The 18,859-nt window shown below is 32.7% G+C and overlaps 1 protein-coding gene across 1 annotated transcript in view; it reads left to right on the forward strand.

The window, feature by feature from the left end:
- hh (hedgehog signaling protein) overlaps positions 1 to 6,679 on the forward strand; it is a 38,458-nt gene extending 31,779 nt beyond the window's left edge. The window contains exons 5-6 of the mRNA XM_013314959.1: positions 4,260 to 4,402; positions 4,799 to 6,679. Coding sequence (XP_013170413.1) covers positions 4,260 to 4,402; positions 4,799 to 5,266 — 611 coding nt within the window. The 3' untranslated portion in view covers positions 5,267 to 6,679. The remainder of the gene's footprint in view (positions 1 to 4,259; positions 4,403 to 4,798) is intronic.
- Positions 6,680 to 18,859: the final 12,180 nt, after the last annotated feature.

Genomic DNA, 18,859 nt, shown 5'->3' on the forward strand with positions numbered 1-18,859 from the left:
CTATATTCTAAAAATAAGTGGACACAAAGAAGCAAATAAATCGGCAGGAAATAAAAGCATGTATGAGAATAACTAAGATATAAATTTGTATTATGCGCTATTAAATTTGCAGGCAATAGAATGCCGATAGAGATAGATAGTCAGAAAATAAGGAAGCGGTCAGATAAAGCTTGAGATGCGGTTTAATAGATATTGAATATCTCTTTAGAATCTTAATTTATTTATAGTTGCAGAATTCAAGTAACGTAATGTCACTTTACACACGAATGTCACGAATAAGTGTCTTATAGATTACTGTGTAGTTATTTGTTTCTACTAAACACATATATTTGCAGATTGTAATTGTTCAATGAAGTAAAATATTCCAAGAAATAAACAATATAAGAACCATAAATAGAATTCTATATGTGTTGTTGATCAAATTGTATAAACATACACGTATTTTCGGAATGGATCGTTAATATTTTGTCTGAGCTATGAAGGTCGTTTAAAGCGATCACAGATTAATAAAAAAAACAAGTAGAGGAGTCAGTGAGCGGCCGAGCGCGCTCGGGGCATGCGTGCGAAAGCCTGCGTCGCTGCATCGACACTCGACACGCCACATCCCGGAAGGTTGCGGTTTGCTCCCGCAACGTTCTCACAAATTCACCCTTTTTCACATTCATACCGACTGGCTTGTAATGTGTGAACTCATGTCAATGCTTGCTTTATTACTAACCAATTTTGTGATAGTTAAATAAACCAATTCATATAATAGTTTTAAGTTATTTATTTAAGAAGAAAAACACATTACTAATAGTATAGTACAACATATGCATATGTAAAAATTTAATTCAGTTATTTGGACTTTAAGCTTATAGCTTAAATAACGATATCTATTAAATTCGAATTTGTGCATTTTTAGATACCACATATTTTAAAATTTTGTTATCCGTATAAAGAAAACTTTAAAGGCAAAACTATTTTCGGTATGTAAGTCATGCATTGCTTCTTTATATAATGGAGCCGTTTCTCACACTGTCCCGTATATTATCGTTTATAAGATATTAGTGCACAAAGCTACATAGCTTTGTATAAACAAATATTTCTTAGTATCACAATAAAAAGGAATTCTTTAAATAACGTAACTATAAATTGTTATTAAAAAAAATATATTTGTAATACATAATTCATTGTATATTCAACTTTATGACATCTAGTAAGTTGTATCAGATACTAACTATGGATTACATTGGCTTCGGATTGCGTTTGTTATATAGTGTCATGCACATAAATGTGAACAATTTGCAATAATTCGTATGTTCATCTATTGTAAAATGATATGTAAGTGAAATCTTTTATTCAATATCGTAAACGTCGTTCAGTAATATGTTTAGAGTATGTAAGTTATGTTAATATGAGACATAAATACATATTATATTAGAGGGACGATGTCGCTTATTTGTGCTTTAAATCATTTTGTGAGCAAGTCGGCGGGGCGGCGGCGATGGCGGCGGCATATCGTACATCGCGTGGCCGATCGTATTCTTATTGCGACTGAGCAATGACTTTTAAGCGAACCTGAGAAGCTTTACCTCGTTAAATTTTGTTGTTCCTTTTTACATACCAGTTGTCTAGAAACTAAAAAAATAATTTCAATTTTCCATAGTCTTATTAGCGCTTTATAACAGGTATAAAGTAAAATGTATAGTAATTGTAACAGATTGATGGAAGAAAATATAATATTACCATGTTACTTATACAATATACTGCAATAATGTTATAAGTTGTTAGGTACAATATCGCCTTGAAATTATTCCCAAAAAGTTTGCATACATCTCGTCTACTTATGTTTTAAGTTTGTTAGTTTTTTAAAGCATACGGGTTATTCTCTTATATATTGCATTTAAATAAGTGTATCGGTAGGTTTTTAAATTGGTACATGATGATACGTCAGGCTTGGCGCATGAATCATAACCGATGGTTTGGCATTTGCATGGCCACGCGGCGGCCGGGGCCGACTAATTGCTATTCCATACGATATAAATCACATAGATATATAGACCGCTTAAGGCGCGATCTTACATTGTTATCGGCATATAAGGATCATTTTATTCGACATGTTCCAACCATCAAGATTATTATAGTTCTTGAAATAACTACCAAAAAGGCAAAGGAACGTAATAAATGCGGATTAAGGCGGCTATAAATTAGAAAAAGTGAAATACGATCCTAATGTTGCACACTTTTTCAAAATTCATATCCTCTGTGAGCTTAATATATGATAATTAAATAATTTTTATTGTTTTGTTAGCATTAAATGTTTTTTTGGGATTTGCACTTCACAAAAGATGCTCTATATAATTGGCAAACGTATTTGTTAATTTTGGACTATGTACGTAAGTAATAATCAGATCAGCATTATGCATCTCAGGGTACCGGGGATTCAGGTTGATATCGGTGACTGCTTTAAAGGAATAGGAATATGAGGAGTGTGTGTTATGTGGGCACGGCACGGTACGGCAGAGCACGGGCATGTTGCGCCGGGCTGGTCGTGCGGCGAGGCGGTCGCGCGCCGCCTAGCGCGCCCGGTGGTCCTCTCGGGGCGGGGTCTGCGCGGCCACTCGGCTGCGCGCGCGCCGCCCGTCCCGCACACCCCGCGCGCACACCGCGCCCGCGCCTGCGCAGCCTGCCCGTGCCCGCGCCGCTTATCGCCGCATCTTCAGCCTAACTTCACTTACGTCACGCCGCATAATTGTACAACGACTGGTCTCGGGGCCTCGAATTAGTGCTCACGGCTGAGGTCAGGACCTCGAATATCGATAACCTCTACCTTCCTAATCGTATAATTTATCCGCATAATTTTGCAAAATCTATATGTTTCGGCATTAAAAAGTTTTATTACTTGTAATAATAACACGAATACACATGCAACGTTTTAGTGTCACGACATTGTTGTATTTTCGAGAACACGTTTTTTATGTGCTTTATCACATTGGTGATTTCGTAACGTTTTAATATGTACATCATTAGCAATGTTTGCTCAATTAATAGCTGTTTACTAACACATCAAACAATTAACACACGCATATAACTTGTACATGTAAATAAAATTCCATGTCCAGGAAACGGCTGCAGAATATGCGCATCGAATACATTTAAAAGCCATTTTAAGAGGCATTAAGGTCTGCAAAAAAGCAAAGGTGGCCGACAGCTATTCAATGATTCGTGTGATATGCTCAGTAGACAACAAACAAAATGCGGACAGCGAGGGCTTGACTTTGAACGAAATCTAATTTGTGTTATTGTGTAATGCGATCCGCCGGCCGTCGCTCACAATGACCGGGATCCGCCGAATTTATCGCTCGGTTTCACAACAAATCAAAATTTAACGAGCCCGCGCAAACTCGGCCCTTGCAATGCCACCTCCGGGTGCACTTGTGCGTGTGATTGTACCGCCCACGGTAACCACGCCGCACTTTCTTTAGCCGCCCAACTGTACTTTCTTTTTTCACTCTCCTTTCTGCACCTTCTCATCTATGCGTCAGCTTATAGGACGACTTATCTTCTCATGCTATTTATTCGCACGTAAATGCACATTTTTTGTAGAATGCAGATTACGGACAGGTAACATAAGCAGGATAAGGATTTAAATAAATACTATTAGATAATAAACAAATACAGCTCACCTATATATAGTTTTACTTTGACTTTCGTATATTTTTTTGCGAACAATGGTCTTAAAGAATTAACAAAACGGATTGATTTTTTCTTTTGACACGTTAAAAAGTTGTTTGGGGATGTGATTAAGGGATTCTTTGAATATTTTTTTAAATAAATTACTAGCAAGTAAAGGTTGTCGGACTCGGGGCGAGTGTAACAAAGGATTTACCTGTATGAAACAAATTCCTGTTAAGCTGAACGCAGATAACCCGCGCGGACAAGAAAGCCTTCTCTTCTGTTTCGTCGTTTCCCTTTTGTTTCGTATCTTATCGGATTTTAATTACGACTGTAGAGGAATCTCGTTATTCCTTAAATGGATATGACTACATCGGACTAATTTATTATTAAACAGCGAAGCATTTTATTCAAATAAGTTCTTGATGCGATTTTAAGAAAGTACAACTCATTATAGGGAATGTGTAAATTATCTATGATGTAATATTACAGAAATCTCTGATAAAATTAAATTCTAGATTCATATTCATTACTCTATTTTTTTTAGAAAACTGCTCTTTTCCTTCTTAGTGTTTACTAATTTATCTTCATTATAATTGCAGAGTCATCAGTGGGAACAGGCGCTGGGTGCTTTCCCTCAGGCGCGGTGGTGTACACGGAGAGCGGGCCACGAGACATCGACTCTCTGAGGAAAGGAGACCGCGTGCTTGCCGCCGCAGATGACGGCAAGATGATATATTCAGAGGTCAGTTTAATAAATGAACAAATTTATCTGATATTAAATGGTCATAGCAACGAACTTTGGTAACGAGAGGAGTGAGTTTAGCTAGCATTTGTAGAAAAGTATTTAGATAAGTCTAAAAAGCAAAGGAAAGACTTGGGTTTCGATTCTATTTAATCTCAAGTAATGTAAAATACCTCTAATTAATATAAAATCAAACTGTAAGTTTAATTTGCTACTTACCTCAATACAAAGAGATGATCGATTCACTTTTACATCATCATCATCATCAACCTGCCCTTATCCCTATCTAGGGTCGGTACAGTATGTACTACTCCTCCATACATCTCTATTAGCCGTCATATCCGAGTCACTTCACTTTGACGTTATTTCTAAAATCAAATACAATCTTATTTCCAGGTGTTGACGTTCATGGATCGAGATCCAAACGCAACGAGGCAGTTCATGGAAATAATTGCGGAGAATGGTGGGACCATCACAACAACGCCGTCGCATCTGTTGCTGTTAGCCGCCGCAGACGGCTGGCGAGAGTCATTCGCTGTAAACATCAAGCTGGGCGACGTTCTGCTGACGAGAGGAACTGGGAGCGTGATGCGGCCGTCAAAGGTCGTTCATACGAGAATGGTGAAGAGACGTGGAGTGTTCGCGCCTCTCACTAAAGCCGGGACTATCATAGTTGACGATGCTTTGGCGTCGTGTTATGCGCTCGTCCGCAGTCATTCGCTCGCACACGCTGCGATGGCGCCTCTGCGATGGATGGCAAGTTGGAGCAAAACCGAAGAGATGCCGCGCGGCGTACACTGGTACGCCAACGCTTTGTACTCCTTCGGCGATTACGTCTTACCTTCGAAGTATAAATATCTTTAGTGACGTGGAAGTTCGGCGACCGTTCAAAAACAATATATCGCGCGCGGGACGTGCCTTTGACGGATTATGTAAATAGTATCCAAGTGTAAATACGACGCGAACTGAATGTGTAAATAGGCTCTCAATAATGCAATTATTAGTCTACTGCATAGGACGCCTCGACTATGTTTATCGTATTAACCCATTGAAATTGTATTTATGACGTAGAATAAGAGACATATTTTTGCGGATCGGAGTTGACGTTCGAATATTTGTAAATTGTGTCGGTGTTGTTATTCTGCACAATGCAGAAATACTTAATGTATGCGCTTATGTTTTGTTTATAAGTATAGTTGTATGATAGTATTTAATATTGTTTATCTCACTTAAGTGGCTCTAATTAACTTTTATTTCTATCTTGACACTAAAGTTTACTCGTGTTCGTGTTCTACGATTGTAACTAGACATTCCATGCCTCTAATCTTTTATGTACTAACATTCTACATGTGTAAAATATAATGAAATTGTGATCTTGGTACCTAATACAGTGCCTTAAGATTTTATTTATTGTTATTGTAGGCTAGTTTTCTATTTAAAAAGTGACGATGGAAAGATTGCTTCGATGTAACATATATTTAACTTATTCTGCTTTATTTTCTACTACCTATTTTTGATCACATTTTTATTTATTACTTCTTTGCTATTACTATAAGATTTTCATTTATTTATTCGTATCTACTTAGTTCGAAATGCATTCGAAGAAATTTTCGTTATCTTGAAATTACGAATACTTTCAAAGAGTATTTCGTTTCGAAATTGTAAATTAAAAATATATTACGTGTAAATGTATTTTTGTAAGTGACATAAGTGCCAATAATTATAAGGTGTAACAATTTATTGAAAGAATAGCATAAACTATACATAATATTCTAGATAATTAACCAGTTTTACATAGTTTTTATTTCGTCTGATCATGTTCAAACTAATAGATGTTTTGTAAAGTATTAACAGAATACTGTATTACCTTGCCCGTAATTTGTGGCCATAATTATTGAAAAAAAACTTAACAGACATATATTTTCTCCGCATAAAATATTAAGGCACCCAATGATCGTCGAAATGATCGTGAACTGAAGATAGGGTTCCTATAATATGAATTTAATACAAAACTGTTGGTTTAATTGAACAGTATTGTGTAGAAAAATATTTATTTTAAGAATAATATCTATTGTGTCGTCAAATATGACTTAAACTACAGAACATTTGCCTGTTATATTCGTAAGCTTGAAATTAACATTTTTGTAACTTATTGTAATAGAAAAATATTAGTTATATACCTATTAACAGTTTAAATTCCGTCTACAAAAAGTTTATATTACTATTCATGTTTACTATACATATACATAAGGGATCTATGTATTTATATGCGGTATGTTAATGTAATTATAACCTAACCTAAGTTATAAAAACAACTTACATACTTATTAAAATATGAATTACTCTTTTGGCCATTTAATTTATGTAAAAATCGTTAGTCATATACGTATATATGTCATTTTGTATACGCATAGCTTTATACAGTGTAAAATCGTGTTGCCTTAATGTTTATTATTACATAAAAAAGATATGTAGACACAAAAAAAAAACTTTAAATGTGCCGTTCTATTTATTTATTGACAATGAATTTGTACTTAAGTGAAATGTTTAAGATAAGATGTATTATTTTTGTATACTCGAAATTCTTGACGTTAATGTTAAACTCCTATTAGATATATTTATTACTGTGCAGTTATCCAAAACATTTCATACTAACATATTATGCCCGTATGTATGGTCGGATTAAGTGAATAAAATGTTGGCTTTGTAGAAAAATAATCGTTTTCTTTTTTGACTTTTTTTGTAACAAAAGGTGGCAACCGAGCAAGCAACCAACGGAATTCGCCAACAAATACATCTGTAATGTATCTGTATTGATAGACATCTAAACGTCCGCATAAATTAAAACATATGATTATTGTCCACGAGCGTTGACACTGGCATAGGTTTCGAAACTTGTCGATGAAAATGTGGGTAATGATTTAATCGTCTTCAACATCAAAACATTTGACTTAGTTCTCGTATAGTATAAGTTATAGAATATTAATGTGAGTGGGCGTTGTCGATGAATAAATTAATTTATTAATGGCGTCCATTGGACATAGATAACGCATTATAAGGGGGAATTGCATCTTATTTATAACAAACGTTTCTAAATAGAAGTAGAACTTTACATCTCTATCACATTGATCTTTGTATTATATATTGCCATCCCTTACATGCTCTTTGACTTAACAGAGACAACAATATGTATCAAAAAGGTTATTAACCACAGTTAAAGGAGATGATTATATGAAAAGCATAAAGTGCTATTACATTTTAGTAAATAATTAGTTACCTTTGGGATATTTCATACAAAATATTTATAAAGATTTGTATTTACATTGAAATTTCAACATTTAAGCTACTCTGAGTGCAGTGAATGGAATAATATTATTATTGCACCCGAGAGTTTTCATCTTCTAAATAATCATCACTAGGCTTTTATCGAGCTCACCTAACAGTTCAGCTTGGCAGTAATACTTCTTAGTATGAGGTACTCATAAGTATGTACAAAGCAGTAAAAATAGTTGTCTGTATTACAACATCCTACTAATATTGTAAATGCGAAAGTAAAGGTTGTTTGGACACACGTTTGTTAGATGTATCTCCAGAATGGCAGCATGGACCTGGATGAAATTTGGTATAGAACACTAAAAGACCGCAAAGGCTGCTAATTAAGTTTTTTTAAAATTCCGTACCTACAAAGTCGCAAAGGTAAAAGCTAGTAAATAATCAATGGAAAAATATATGTAATTCGTCAAATCTATAATCAAACACTATGAATATTTTCACAGAAATTTTCCTCAGGCATCAATATTACATTGATGTAGACTGTTTTGACATGAAATTTATGGATAATGTCCAAAGTAACATGACAGCAATAAACTGTTTACTCGACCTTGTCTCGAATATGTTAATCCGATTACTAAAATATACAAACACAGTCAGCAACCACCATCAAAGTCTGAGCAGATAGATTCAACAACATATCATAAACAATGTCTTAATTTTGTTAATTTTACAGTATAAACTAGCATAAACGCAGTATTTACTAGTATAAACGGTTAATCGATCATTATCAAAATTATTGTTAAGTCAATCAAGATTTCAAAATTGCCTACCTACAAAGTTTCTAAATTGTGTTCGTTTCTTCTTTTTTAATACATTTCAATTTTGTTTACTTTAACAAGAATATAAGAGCTACATATTCTCCTCAGGATTATCTATAAGATTGTTCAATATGATTGTCGTGCAAAACATATAGTTATATGTTTTACCGACCTACCTTCTTCACTGTGGCTTAGTGTCAGAGATATTCCCATAGTTTGCTTGAAAGTGGGTTGCTTATCCAACTTATGTCTTTCGCTTTCAATTTGTTAGAAATGAAACGGCTATACTTCCATTTTATTTCTAACCAATATTATAAATGCGAAAGTCTACTTATATGTAAGGATGGATGTTTGTGATAGTTAATATTGGCATAGATGTAGAACATATTTTAAAAGAACATATCGGCTAATAATAAGGTTTATTTAATACCGCGCAGGCGAGATCGCGAGCAACAGCTAGTATTATTATATACCTAACGAAATAGTGTTCCAAGAATTTAATTTAGAATATTCGTCTCGTAGAAATATTTAGATTCTACTTGGGAAAATTCTATGCGCTTTTAGATTTATACATATTACATGCTTTTATCTTTGGAAACAATAATAAAAATGAAGTAAATATAATTTGAGATACTTAACGCCATACTCTCTAATGGGTTTTACGTTCATCGTAAAACGAAATTGCAAGCAGTTCAACAATAAAGCAGTAATAAGAAGCACACACAGCTTCAATAGGTTCAGTTATGAAAAGCCACGCTCAGTATCGCCGTGAAACTTTATTCTTGTCGCTTTTGCCCGATGACCGTATCTGCTTTATGCCTTCTTTACGGCTATTGTTTCCTGCTATTAGTTTTTTATTTCATTTTTCACAATAACGAAACGTTCCATATACAATGCCGCTTTCGTTAGTTACTATGTTAAACATAGATAAAACAACGCTTCGATGGATGGTCGCACTAGAAAAGCTGTTGCAATGATTGCGTACGGTTCGGTTTGTCTACTGAAGTCGGCGGATCAGTAATATTTCAGGATTCTAGGAGAGCGCACGTCATTCCTTTTACTGAAATAGGAAAGGTATTTTTATATCGCGATTAAATTAAATTTATAATTACACATTTTATTTAAAAATATAATAAAGTTGTTTAAACGAAAACGTTTTAATTAATTAATAATAAATAAAGTTTTATGTTTTACATTTCATCGCTCCAGCAAGTAAAGTTTAGACATAGTTTAAAAGTTTATTTCAAACTGAGAGAGATTAATGGATATTTGTCTACGATAAAAATACAAAAGTGGATTCCTTTTTGCTGAATGCTATGGTCTACATGCGGTGAGTGTTATTTTTTTCATTATTTCTAATACACAGTGTAACATTGTAGAAAGTTTGTGAGTAATTTGTCACAGGGAGCTGACAATGTATGTTTTCTCGGTGCTTTACTTAAACAAATTATGTTTTGACCACAAGAAATAGATGCGGGTATAATAAATATTATTAGAAAATGTCGATTGTGTTGTAGAGGCTTATGGTTACAATAAAAAAATGCTAACAAAATTACACAGCCGAGGGAACTGGAGCGGTCTTGAATAGGCAAAGTCTAATGAGATGGAGTGATATCAGACGGTCAGACGGACTACTTTTAATCTTTAGATCGAATTAGAATACCGTACTTTGAATTTGTTGAAAGGTCATTGTAACGCTGGAGAAAAATGTTATTAGAATAATTTTAGTATATGCCTATCTTATTATCTTTTACTTAAGATTACGAGACGTATACATTTGATTTATGAAACAATCGCACAAAGCTATGTCGGAAAGGGATCGAACCTGCGACTAGTAGCCATAACCTACATTATTATTTTATATAAAAAAATCCAGTTTCATATATGAATAGTGACTAATACAAACATAGATTATTCTTTCTTATTAGATTATTATCGATTTTTATTAGACGTCAATTTATAATATAAAAAACAATTATGAGTAATTCAACAGGACTAATTTGTTAAGAATAGGAATCCAAATTGTCCTTCTTTTTTCATTTGTCCTTTAAAGTGAAATAGAATAATAATACCCAAAGAAAGTCGAAAACTGGAAGTACGCCCTAATCATCGCAAATCGCATCTTAATACCGGATGGGTCGGATGATACTCTGTGTGAGTTTGCTAATGCCTAATTGAATGTTCTGATAACTTCTAATGAAAAACTAGGAAATAATTAAACGAAACAAAAATAAGAGACATTTTTTTAATACTTGAATAGAGTCATAGCAAAGGGCAACAAAGACGTTTAGAGAATTTTAATGTATTTCTCTTCGAATTTTTCATCATTTTCAAGTTGGGACCCCCAAAGCATGATAAATAATAATTGTGAATATTATTACAATGAAACAAAAACGCTCGGTGCAGTTACATATCGCTATTACTGTTAAGGGACACGAAAAAAAAATCGTAATTCTTGGCTAATTTGTTAATTACAAAGGATCTACGACCCCCTAGTGGTTCGCGACTAACAGGTTATAAAACATTGTTTTACACTCTACTATCTCAAACTTAACTTAAAATGTTGTTTATTTCTGTGCTGTTTTAAGATTTCATTTTAGTAGATTATAATACTTTTACATAACTATATGTTTCTGATAGATTCAAGACATGTCCGATTATATAATGACCAATAATACTACTAGCGTAGTAAATAACCACTCGAGTCCTCAAACAGATTTAATAATTACGACCTACCAATAAGTTATATTATAAGTTTAAAACCAATACCTTATTATTGGTTTTACTTGAGAGTTCACGAACTTATTACACTTAGAAGTCCTCTACATGGAACACTTAGTCAACAACGTAGAGTTTAGAGACTCGAAGTTTAAGTTGTGATTCCATTAAAACTTTGAATAATGCTTACCGATTTATAATTATAATAGCCGTCGCTCGCGACTACTTTCGCACGGCATTAAAAAAACATAATTATTGGCCTATTTGTTCTTCCCGACTATATTCTATATGTATGCCAAATTTCATCGAAATCCGTTTAACCGTTCGGGAGACACAAATATCCATGCTTCCATCTAATCATTCGCATTTATAATATTCATCATCATCAGCTCACTATACGTCCCCACCGAGGGGCTCGAAGCCTACCCTAAGTTAAGGATGATTAGGCCATAGTCAACCACGCTGGCCTAGTGCGGGTTGGTTGACTTCACACATATCTTTGAATTTCTTCTCAGATATGTGCAGGTTGCATCATGATGTTTTCCTTCACCGTCAGAACGTAGGATAAATGTACATATGTAAATCGGAAATCGAAAAACACATTGGTACATGGCGGGATTCGAACCCAGGACCTGTAGATTACAAGTCAAGTGCTTGACCCCTGAGCCACCGACGATCTTCGATTTATAATATTAGTAAGATAATTCTTACTTATATAATAATTGCTAATACTTATAAGATAAATCTTATTGGAAATATTAATCCCTACACTGTAATGCAATGCAATCAACTAAACCCTTGTATTTCCTTGTATCTATGAATGGATTCGGCAAATTTTCCATCTTCGTGCATTGTTAAATAAGGGCGGGTATAATTGTCCTGGTAATTATCAGTTTTGATTCATTTAAATTGAATATTGGCGTCTTCAATTATGACTGCAAATTACATTCGGAAAACAATCTGTGATAGTGTCCGCAGCTGCGGTGAATGCGGGCAATAGGTGAATGCAATTACTGAACCACTTTGTCTTAAACAAGCCTCGAGGAATACCGCTAAAATCATTATAAAAGTACTCATAAAATAGATGTACCAAAGTGATTTCTAATAATAATTAGGAAAATTTTAACATTTACTTTTATGTTTCGACCTCGTATTGGAAAACCACACAGATTTTTGTTCATTTATTATCGGTTTAGTAGGCAAAAGTCATTAGTCGTAATTTATTACGCCATAAACTCTATTTCAAATAGATTTATTATCAAGAACCACAGAATTATTAGCGTAACTTCAGAAATAATAAAAGGAAAGTTATGTACGTCAATGTTTACTACAATATGGTTCTGTAAAGAATTGATTGTTTTACAAGGCCTGAGGCCAAATGGAACATGAAAAATTTGATTATGATTTTTGCTTGAAATAAACGTCACAACGTGCTTGATAAAAATATTTTTAAGGTAAATATTCTGTTACTTAATAAATGTTACGATGACCGTGTACTATGTCATGTACGTAACAATATACGTATGTTAGAGTTTAAATAACGTCTTGTAAAATATTTTATGCCGAATAATGCACATAATCCTAATACATTTTTACAGCCCGCTTTAACATCTTTGCACTTCCCACCCTTTTTCTTAAGGAAAGGATGGGAAGTGGAAGTGGACTTTCCGGATGAGAGGATGCATGGGAAGGTAAGATATATTCTTTCTGTGTATCTTCTTCTCCGTCGATTAAAGGTAGGCAACGCATATGCAATTGCGTATATGTATCCATGGGCAACGGTCACTTCGTTATTTCAGCGATTTCAGGTGGCCGTTCGCTCGTTTGCCACCTTATGATATAAAAAAAAATGCAATTCATCCTGTATTAAATAAACTCTTTCATAGAACATGTTCAATAACCAATATGATCTTTTTAGAATTAAAACATGTATTTTATTATTATTTTAAGTTTTATAATTTTAGTCTATGGCCGGTTTAATGAAATGTTTTATATATTTACGTTAAACGTGACTTAACTTCGTAATATTTATGTTCATACATTCTTACATCACTTGTGCATCTAGTCGGCTCTAATTAGGTTCGTGCTGCAATTATGACGCATTAGATAAAGCTTCACTGACGACCGACGAATAATGCTAATAAGAGAAAACGAAGCGAACATTACCACCAGCTCCTTTAATTATAATTTAATTTAAAAATCTTACATTTAAAACTACCTATTATATTGATTATTACGGATACCACTTCTCACTTCTTTTATAAACGTTATGATTTGATTAAAACATCCAGGGATTGACCAAGAATTTGTCAGCAAAGAAAAACATAACCTACGCAACTCCCGTGCACATAAGCAACTGTTGGCACACACAAACAAGCAGAAAGACATTTTTAAAAATTAGATTTTCGTTAATTAATAGATACGTATTATAGGTATTTAAACGAAATTATATGTAGTGGCGAGATAAAAGTTTTACCATTTAGATTCGCGTTGTATTTTCCAAAGCAATTAACGGTTTCGCAGCAATCGTGTTAGAGTAAATACCAATTCGGTAACATGTCTCCGAGTTGAGTAAACAACACTAAGCAATAAAACAATTGGAAGGAAAGCACTCAGAAATAGCTCAGTTCGTTCCATTTTCTGATGTTATATTTGGTTTGACTATAAATTATCTTTAAATTGTTAAACAAATTTTCCAGAAACATTATATTTCTTTGTGTATTTCTTACTATTTTTAACAGTACCCATCACAGTTCTCGAATATATAAATCGTCCAATACAACATAAAATATATATTCTTGGTTATCTTTCGCTTGAGGTAAATTTCGGGAAATTAGAGATTACAGAATTTGAATATCACAAAAATAATAAAACTAAATAATTATTCATTACCGGGATATTCCAGCAAAAATACGATTCAATTCCTGTTTTTGGCCGTTTGGTTATTCTCAACACGACAAGGAAAATTCATCAAAGTTTGTATTATGAAGAGGAAAAATTTGACTGCATTGAGTAGGCTCTACTAAACAGATACTGATACTGAAACTACTAAACAGATTTGGAAAATTCCTTCACTGTTAGTAGACTACACTATCTCCGAGTACTAGTAATAGCATGTTTTTTTTTATAATTTTGTTAAGACTTTTTTAATTAAAAGCGGACAAAATAACATGCTATTACTAGTCTAATTACATTTTTAACAATCGTCATTTCTATATTAGAATGGAATCCAATATAGCTCATATCTATTTATCGTAATAATCTATTTTTATAACTAATAGTATTCAGGTTCGGGTAAAATTCAGCAGACAATGTTTACGTTAATGCAACTTTAGAAAAGTTAGATTGCTATAAATAAAAATAACTGTTCACTAAAAATAGTTATCTTAAAAACAGTCTGGCTCTAGCGAATGATAAGGTAAATATTGATACAAAAAGTTCCTAATAAATGTATAAGAACGTTCGAAATAGTAACGATAGTTGAAAGAAATAGAAAGGTCAACGTTGTAAAATGAACTAGGTAATGTACTGTAAAATAATAATATTATTACCCCTTCTAAAAATATTTATAGCCCGCAAATTATACCAATCTATCATCTTAAACTTTGTAAAACGTTAAGACATTTTTGTAAATTATACAAATTGTTTCTCAAGAGTTCGTCCATTTTTTTAAGTGGCCATAAAAATGTAAGTACGTCACGCCAACTCTCTTCTGTATAATTTTTATACTTTGCGCGACCATCGCTCTTGAATATTATCCCTAGTATTTGAACTCTGATTTTTACTTCTAATAATGGAGGGATGTATTAAGTCGTGCCAAGAAAATTATTTTATTTTTGAAATACAGTTTAATAGTATACCATTTATTCTGGTTCTGTAGTTGGGGTAAACAGTGTCACACAACTTAATTGTAGTTCTGAATTAGATTTTTTATGCCTTTATATCTATATATAGTATTTTTATTGTAATTACTCTACTGTTACTAAAGTTGGCAATGTTTTTCGCGCGTATGTATGTAAGTTTATTTTTATGTATGTGGGTTTGTATGTACTTTTATTGTGATAATTACAGTTTACTTAGATCAAATAAAAAAAATTGTTTTAAAACGCAGACAATACAAACAAAGCATATTGCATTTATTAATCAAGCCATAATACTATTTTATCTATTCGAGTCAGTCGTAATTTTTTTTTAAAATTAAGATTAGGTTATTAGTGTTTGTACATACATACAAAGGTCCGCAACAACACATTTAGAGTTCTTTGATGAATCTCGCAGTTACAACGATGATAGATTAAAAACAACTGTGAATTTATCATCAAAGCCAACGCATGTTATTTCTGATTGCGTAGGAACTGCAATAATTCCGTCACCGAATTACATTTGTGTAGATTATACAGTTTGACACAATTAGGGTAGGTAGATGTTAATGAAGTATAAATGTATATTTTTCTATTCCTAATTAATAATTTAATAAATTAAAATATTAAACTTTATAGAAAACGCAATCGAATTAAAAAAGAAATCATAATATTTATTATAAACTAAAAGCATGAACCTATTTCGTCATAAATAACTATTATTGAAGCCATCTTGTTCTTATTTCGGTAACTTATATCGAAGAGTCAAAGCTCTTATCGACTTCGAAATAAAACTGTCATAAATAACACGGAGAGTGTCATTTCGCCGCCTTCGTCCGATTTTATTTTTGAAGGATCCTAGAGCATTTTCCTGAAAATATTTCATTCAGAAATGTAATATTTACTTGTATCGCGAGTTGGATTAAGATTTATTGGTTCTATTATAATATAATAGAGTGAAAAAACTTATTCTTAACGTGACTTTAAGTTTGAATGTTTGGGCAGTTGTCATGTTCTTAGTTCTTCTGTCAGCTGATAGTTTTTTGTAAACTTATAAAGATGGTAAATAGGAATTAATGGATATCTCTTATTTTTAATACAAAATATTTAATGAAACCAGACATATTACAATCCATTATTATTATACATAAATTCTTAATCTCATTATAAAACGATATATGATACATAAAAAAAAAAAAATCTGGAAATTTGGTAGAGAAAATGAATTGCGTCGACAGCTTATCAGATATTATCTTGACGGGATCGATACTAGTAGCACATGTGAACACTAAAATTTTCACATTTTTCATCAAATATGACACGATGAGATTACTCATAAAACATATCCAATCGTAAAGAAACTTTAACTATAGGATAACTTGAAGTTCATATAGATAAAGAAACATTCTTCGATACCGTAAAATTAGTTTATGTGTTTTAAAATTATGAACCTAGGGTATGACGATTTCAGTTAATTAATGGAATGAACTTCACTATTCAGAAATTTCCAAGAAATAAGCCGAAAGCTTTCTTTTAATACATCAATTTAATGACAGCTTTTTCGTTGCAGTTTTAAAACCTGTGGTACATAAACTCCACTAATATGACGACGGCCACTAGTATCTCCCAGTTTTACGATAATGCAGAGACGACGTGAAGTGATTTAAATATCTTACTGGAGCACTATGAGTTTTATAGAACACCAGTAAGAATATTTAGAGAAACTACCAGATAAAAATTATAAAATCCTAGTTTATTTCAGTTCATATGAAGTTAATTTTTATAATCGGGATTTTTTTATAATATTGAAAGTATACTTTTACTTATCTTTGTTGTATCTTTTATACGGTGTTGAATTCACAATCTGTGTTTAACTCTATTTATATTATGTTTTGATTAAATTAGGAGTTCATCATCATCAGCTTAGTATACGTCCCCACCGAGGGGCTCGGAGCCTACCCTAAGTTAAGGGTGATTAGGCCATAGTCAACCACGCTGGCCAAGTGCGGGTTGCTTGCCTTCACACATATCTTTGAATTACTTCTCAGATATATGCAGGTTGCATAACGATGTTTTCTTTCAACGTAAGAACGTGGGATAAATGTACATATGTAAATCGGAAATCGAAAAACACATTGGTAGATGGCGGGATTCGAACCCAGGACCTGCAGATTGCAAGTCAAGTGCTAGACCATTGAGCCACCGACGCTCTTTAGGAGCGATTTAATTAGGAGTTGATTTGATTAATTTCCGAACATCTACTGTCAAGGGTAAACCCATTTTGTCATTTGTTCTATCGAAATAAAGTAGTTTCACCAGATGCAATCAAACAGCCATCGGGAGAGACATTTCGCAAAGGAAATGGAACAAGATTACTTAGATAGAGCGCAAAAAGAGTTATAGGAACAGCTCACTGTGATTGCAAATTTCGATTGTGGTCCAATGAATTTTTTTCTGTTATTGACTTATGTTACTTTCTTGCGGATTCTCATTAGTTGGCTTTAGTTTTATTTTATTATTATTATTTTATAAAAGGATTAAACCCTTTTGTTGGTTAACATTAAATCGCATAGGAATATAATAATATGTAACTAAAACTTAGTGTTTAAAAGAAACTAGTATCCTAAAATATACAAAATTTCAGCAAAGGCACAGCTTATTTTCCTCTACCATGTAATAACGAACCATATCTAAACAAATCAAAGAATATCTTGAGTTTTATTCTAATGTGTATAAGTAATATTTATCGAAGTAATAAAGTAAAAGGTTTATCCTATACTTCAAACCAGTGAATTTCAGGCTTCTTATCTTTTCACAAATACGAGTAACAATATATCACGTGAGGGTTTATGAGCGCTGCCTTCGGCCGATTTTATTTCGTCTACGTGTTTGTACTTAATCCTATAACAAACATTCCTTTCAAAGAGGAATAAGTGTCAAATACTCCAAAATTGAGTACGGCAAATATCAAGTTTTATTCTTATAAAAATACTTAATGAAATGTTAGAATTGATTTATCTTTTCGTATGTTTCTTTTTGTCTTAAATAAATTATTTAACTGAACTACGATATTTGCTATGTTATTTATTCGCTTATTTTTATTGAAACTAAAAAACTAGAGACTAACATAATTTATATTTTGTATTTATTCAGCAATGTTTTTAATTGTAAACTTAGCGATGTTTTGGTACAAGTGTTTTGAGAATTTCAAATCTAATGAAACGAGTATTTTTATTTTATATCGTTTGAAATAATCTTCGAAGTTTAAGAGGAAATTAAAGTAACTTTTATGGTCACTGATCGATCAGAAAAGGCGGTGATGCGAGAAATTGATTTATAAGACTGTCTAAAATATATTTAACTTTGTATCTTCGAGTAAATTACGAAGTTAAAAGTTGGAAACGAGATTTTCTGTTCAAATGGTAATCAAACAGCTCTTCAAAAGTACATTTCCGATTCGATTTTATTGCGTGAGTCGTATCATAATTATATTTCAACACAGAAATAAACCTATTTGAAAAAAATGCATGTAAATAATTCAATCAGAGTGTACGATTTTTTATATTGTGTTTAGAAATTTGATCTTATATTTTATAAGCTTTTTTTGCTAATTTGTGACCATTCTTTTATATTTATTTTATTTCAAAAGGTATCGTTTAAATCTATTATATGAGTTACTCTTAATACGTATAACAATAAGCGAAATTAATATCTATGTAACATGATAATTTTTGAAGTGCTATTGTTAGAATACTAATTGTTTTGTTTCAACACCTTGAGCTAAAAGC

The sequence above is a fragment of the Papilio xuthus genome, unplaced genomic scaffold (assembly GCF_000836235.2).
Source record: "Papilio xuthus unplaced genomic scaffold, Pxut_1.1 DF829129.1, whole genome shotgun sequence".
NCBI classification, from domain to species: Eukaryota; Metazoa; Arthropoda; class Insecta; order Lepidoptera; family Papilionidae; genus Papilio; species Papilio xuthus.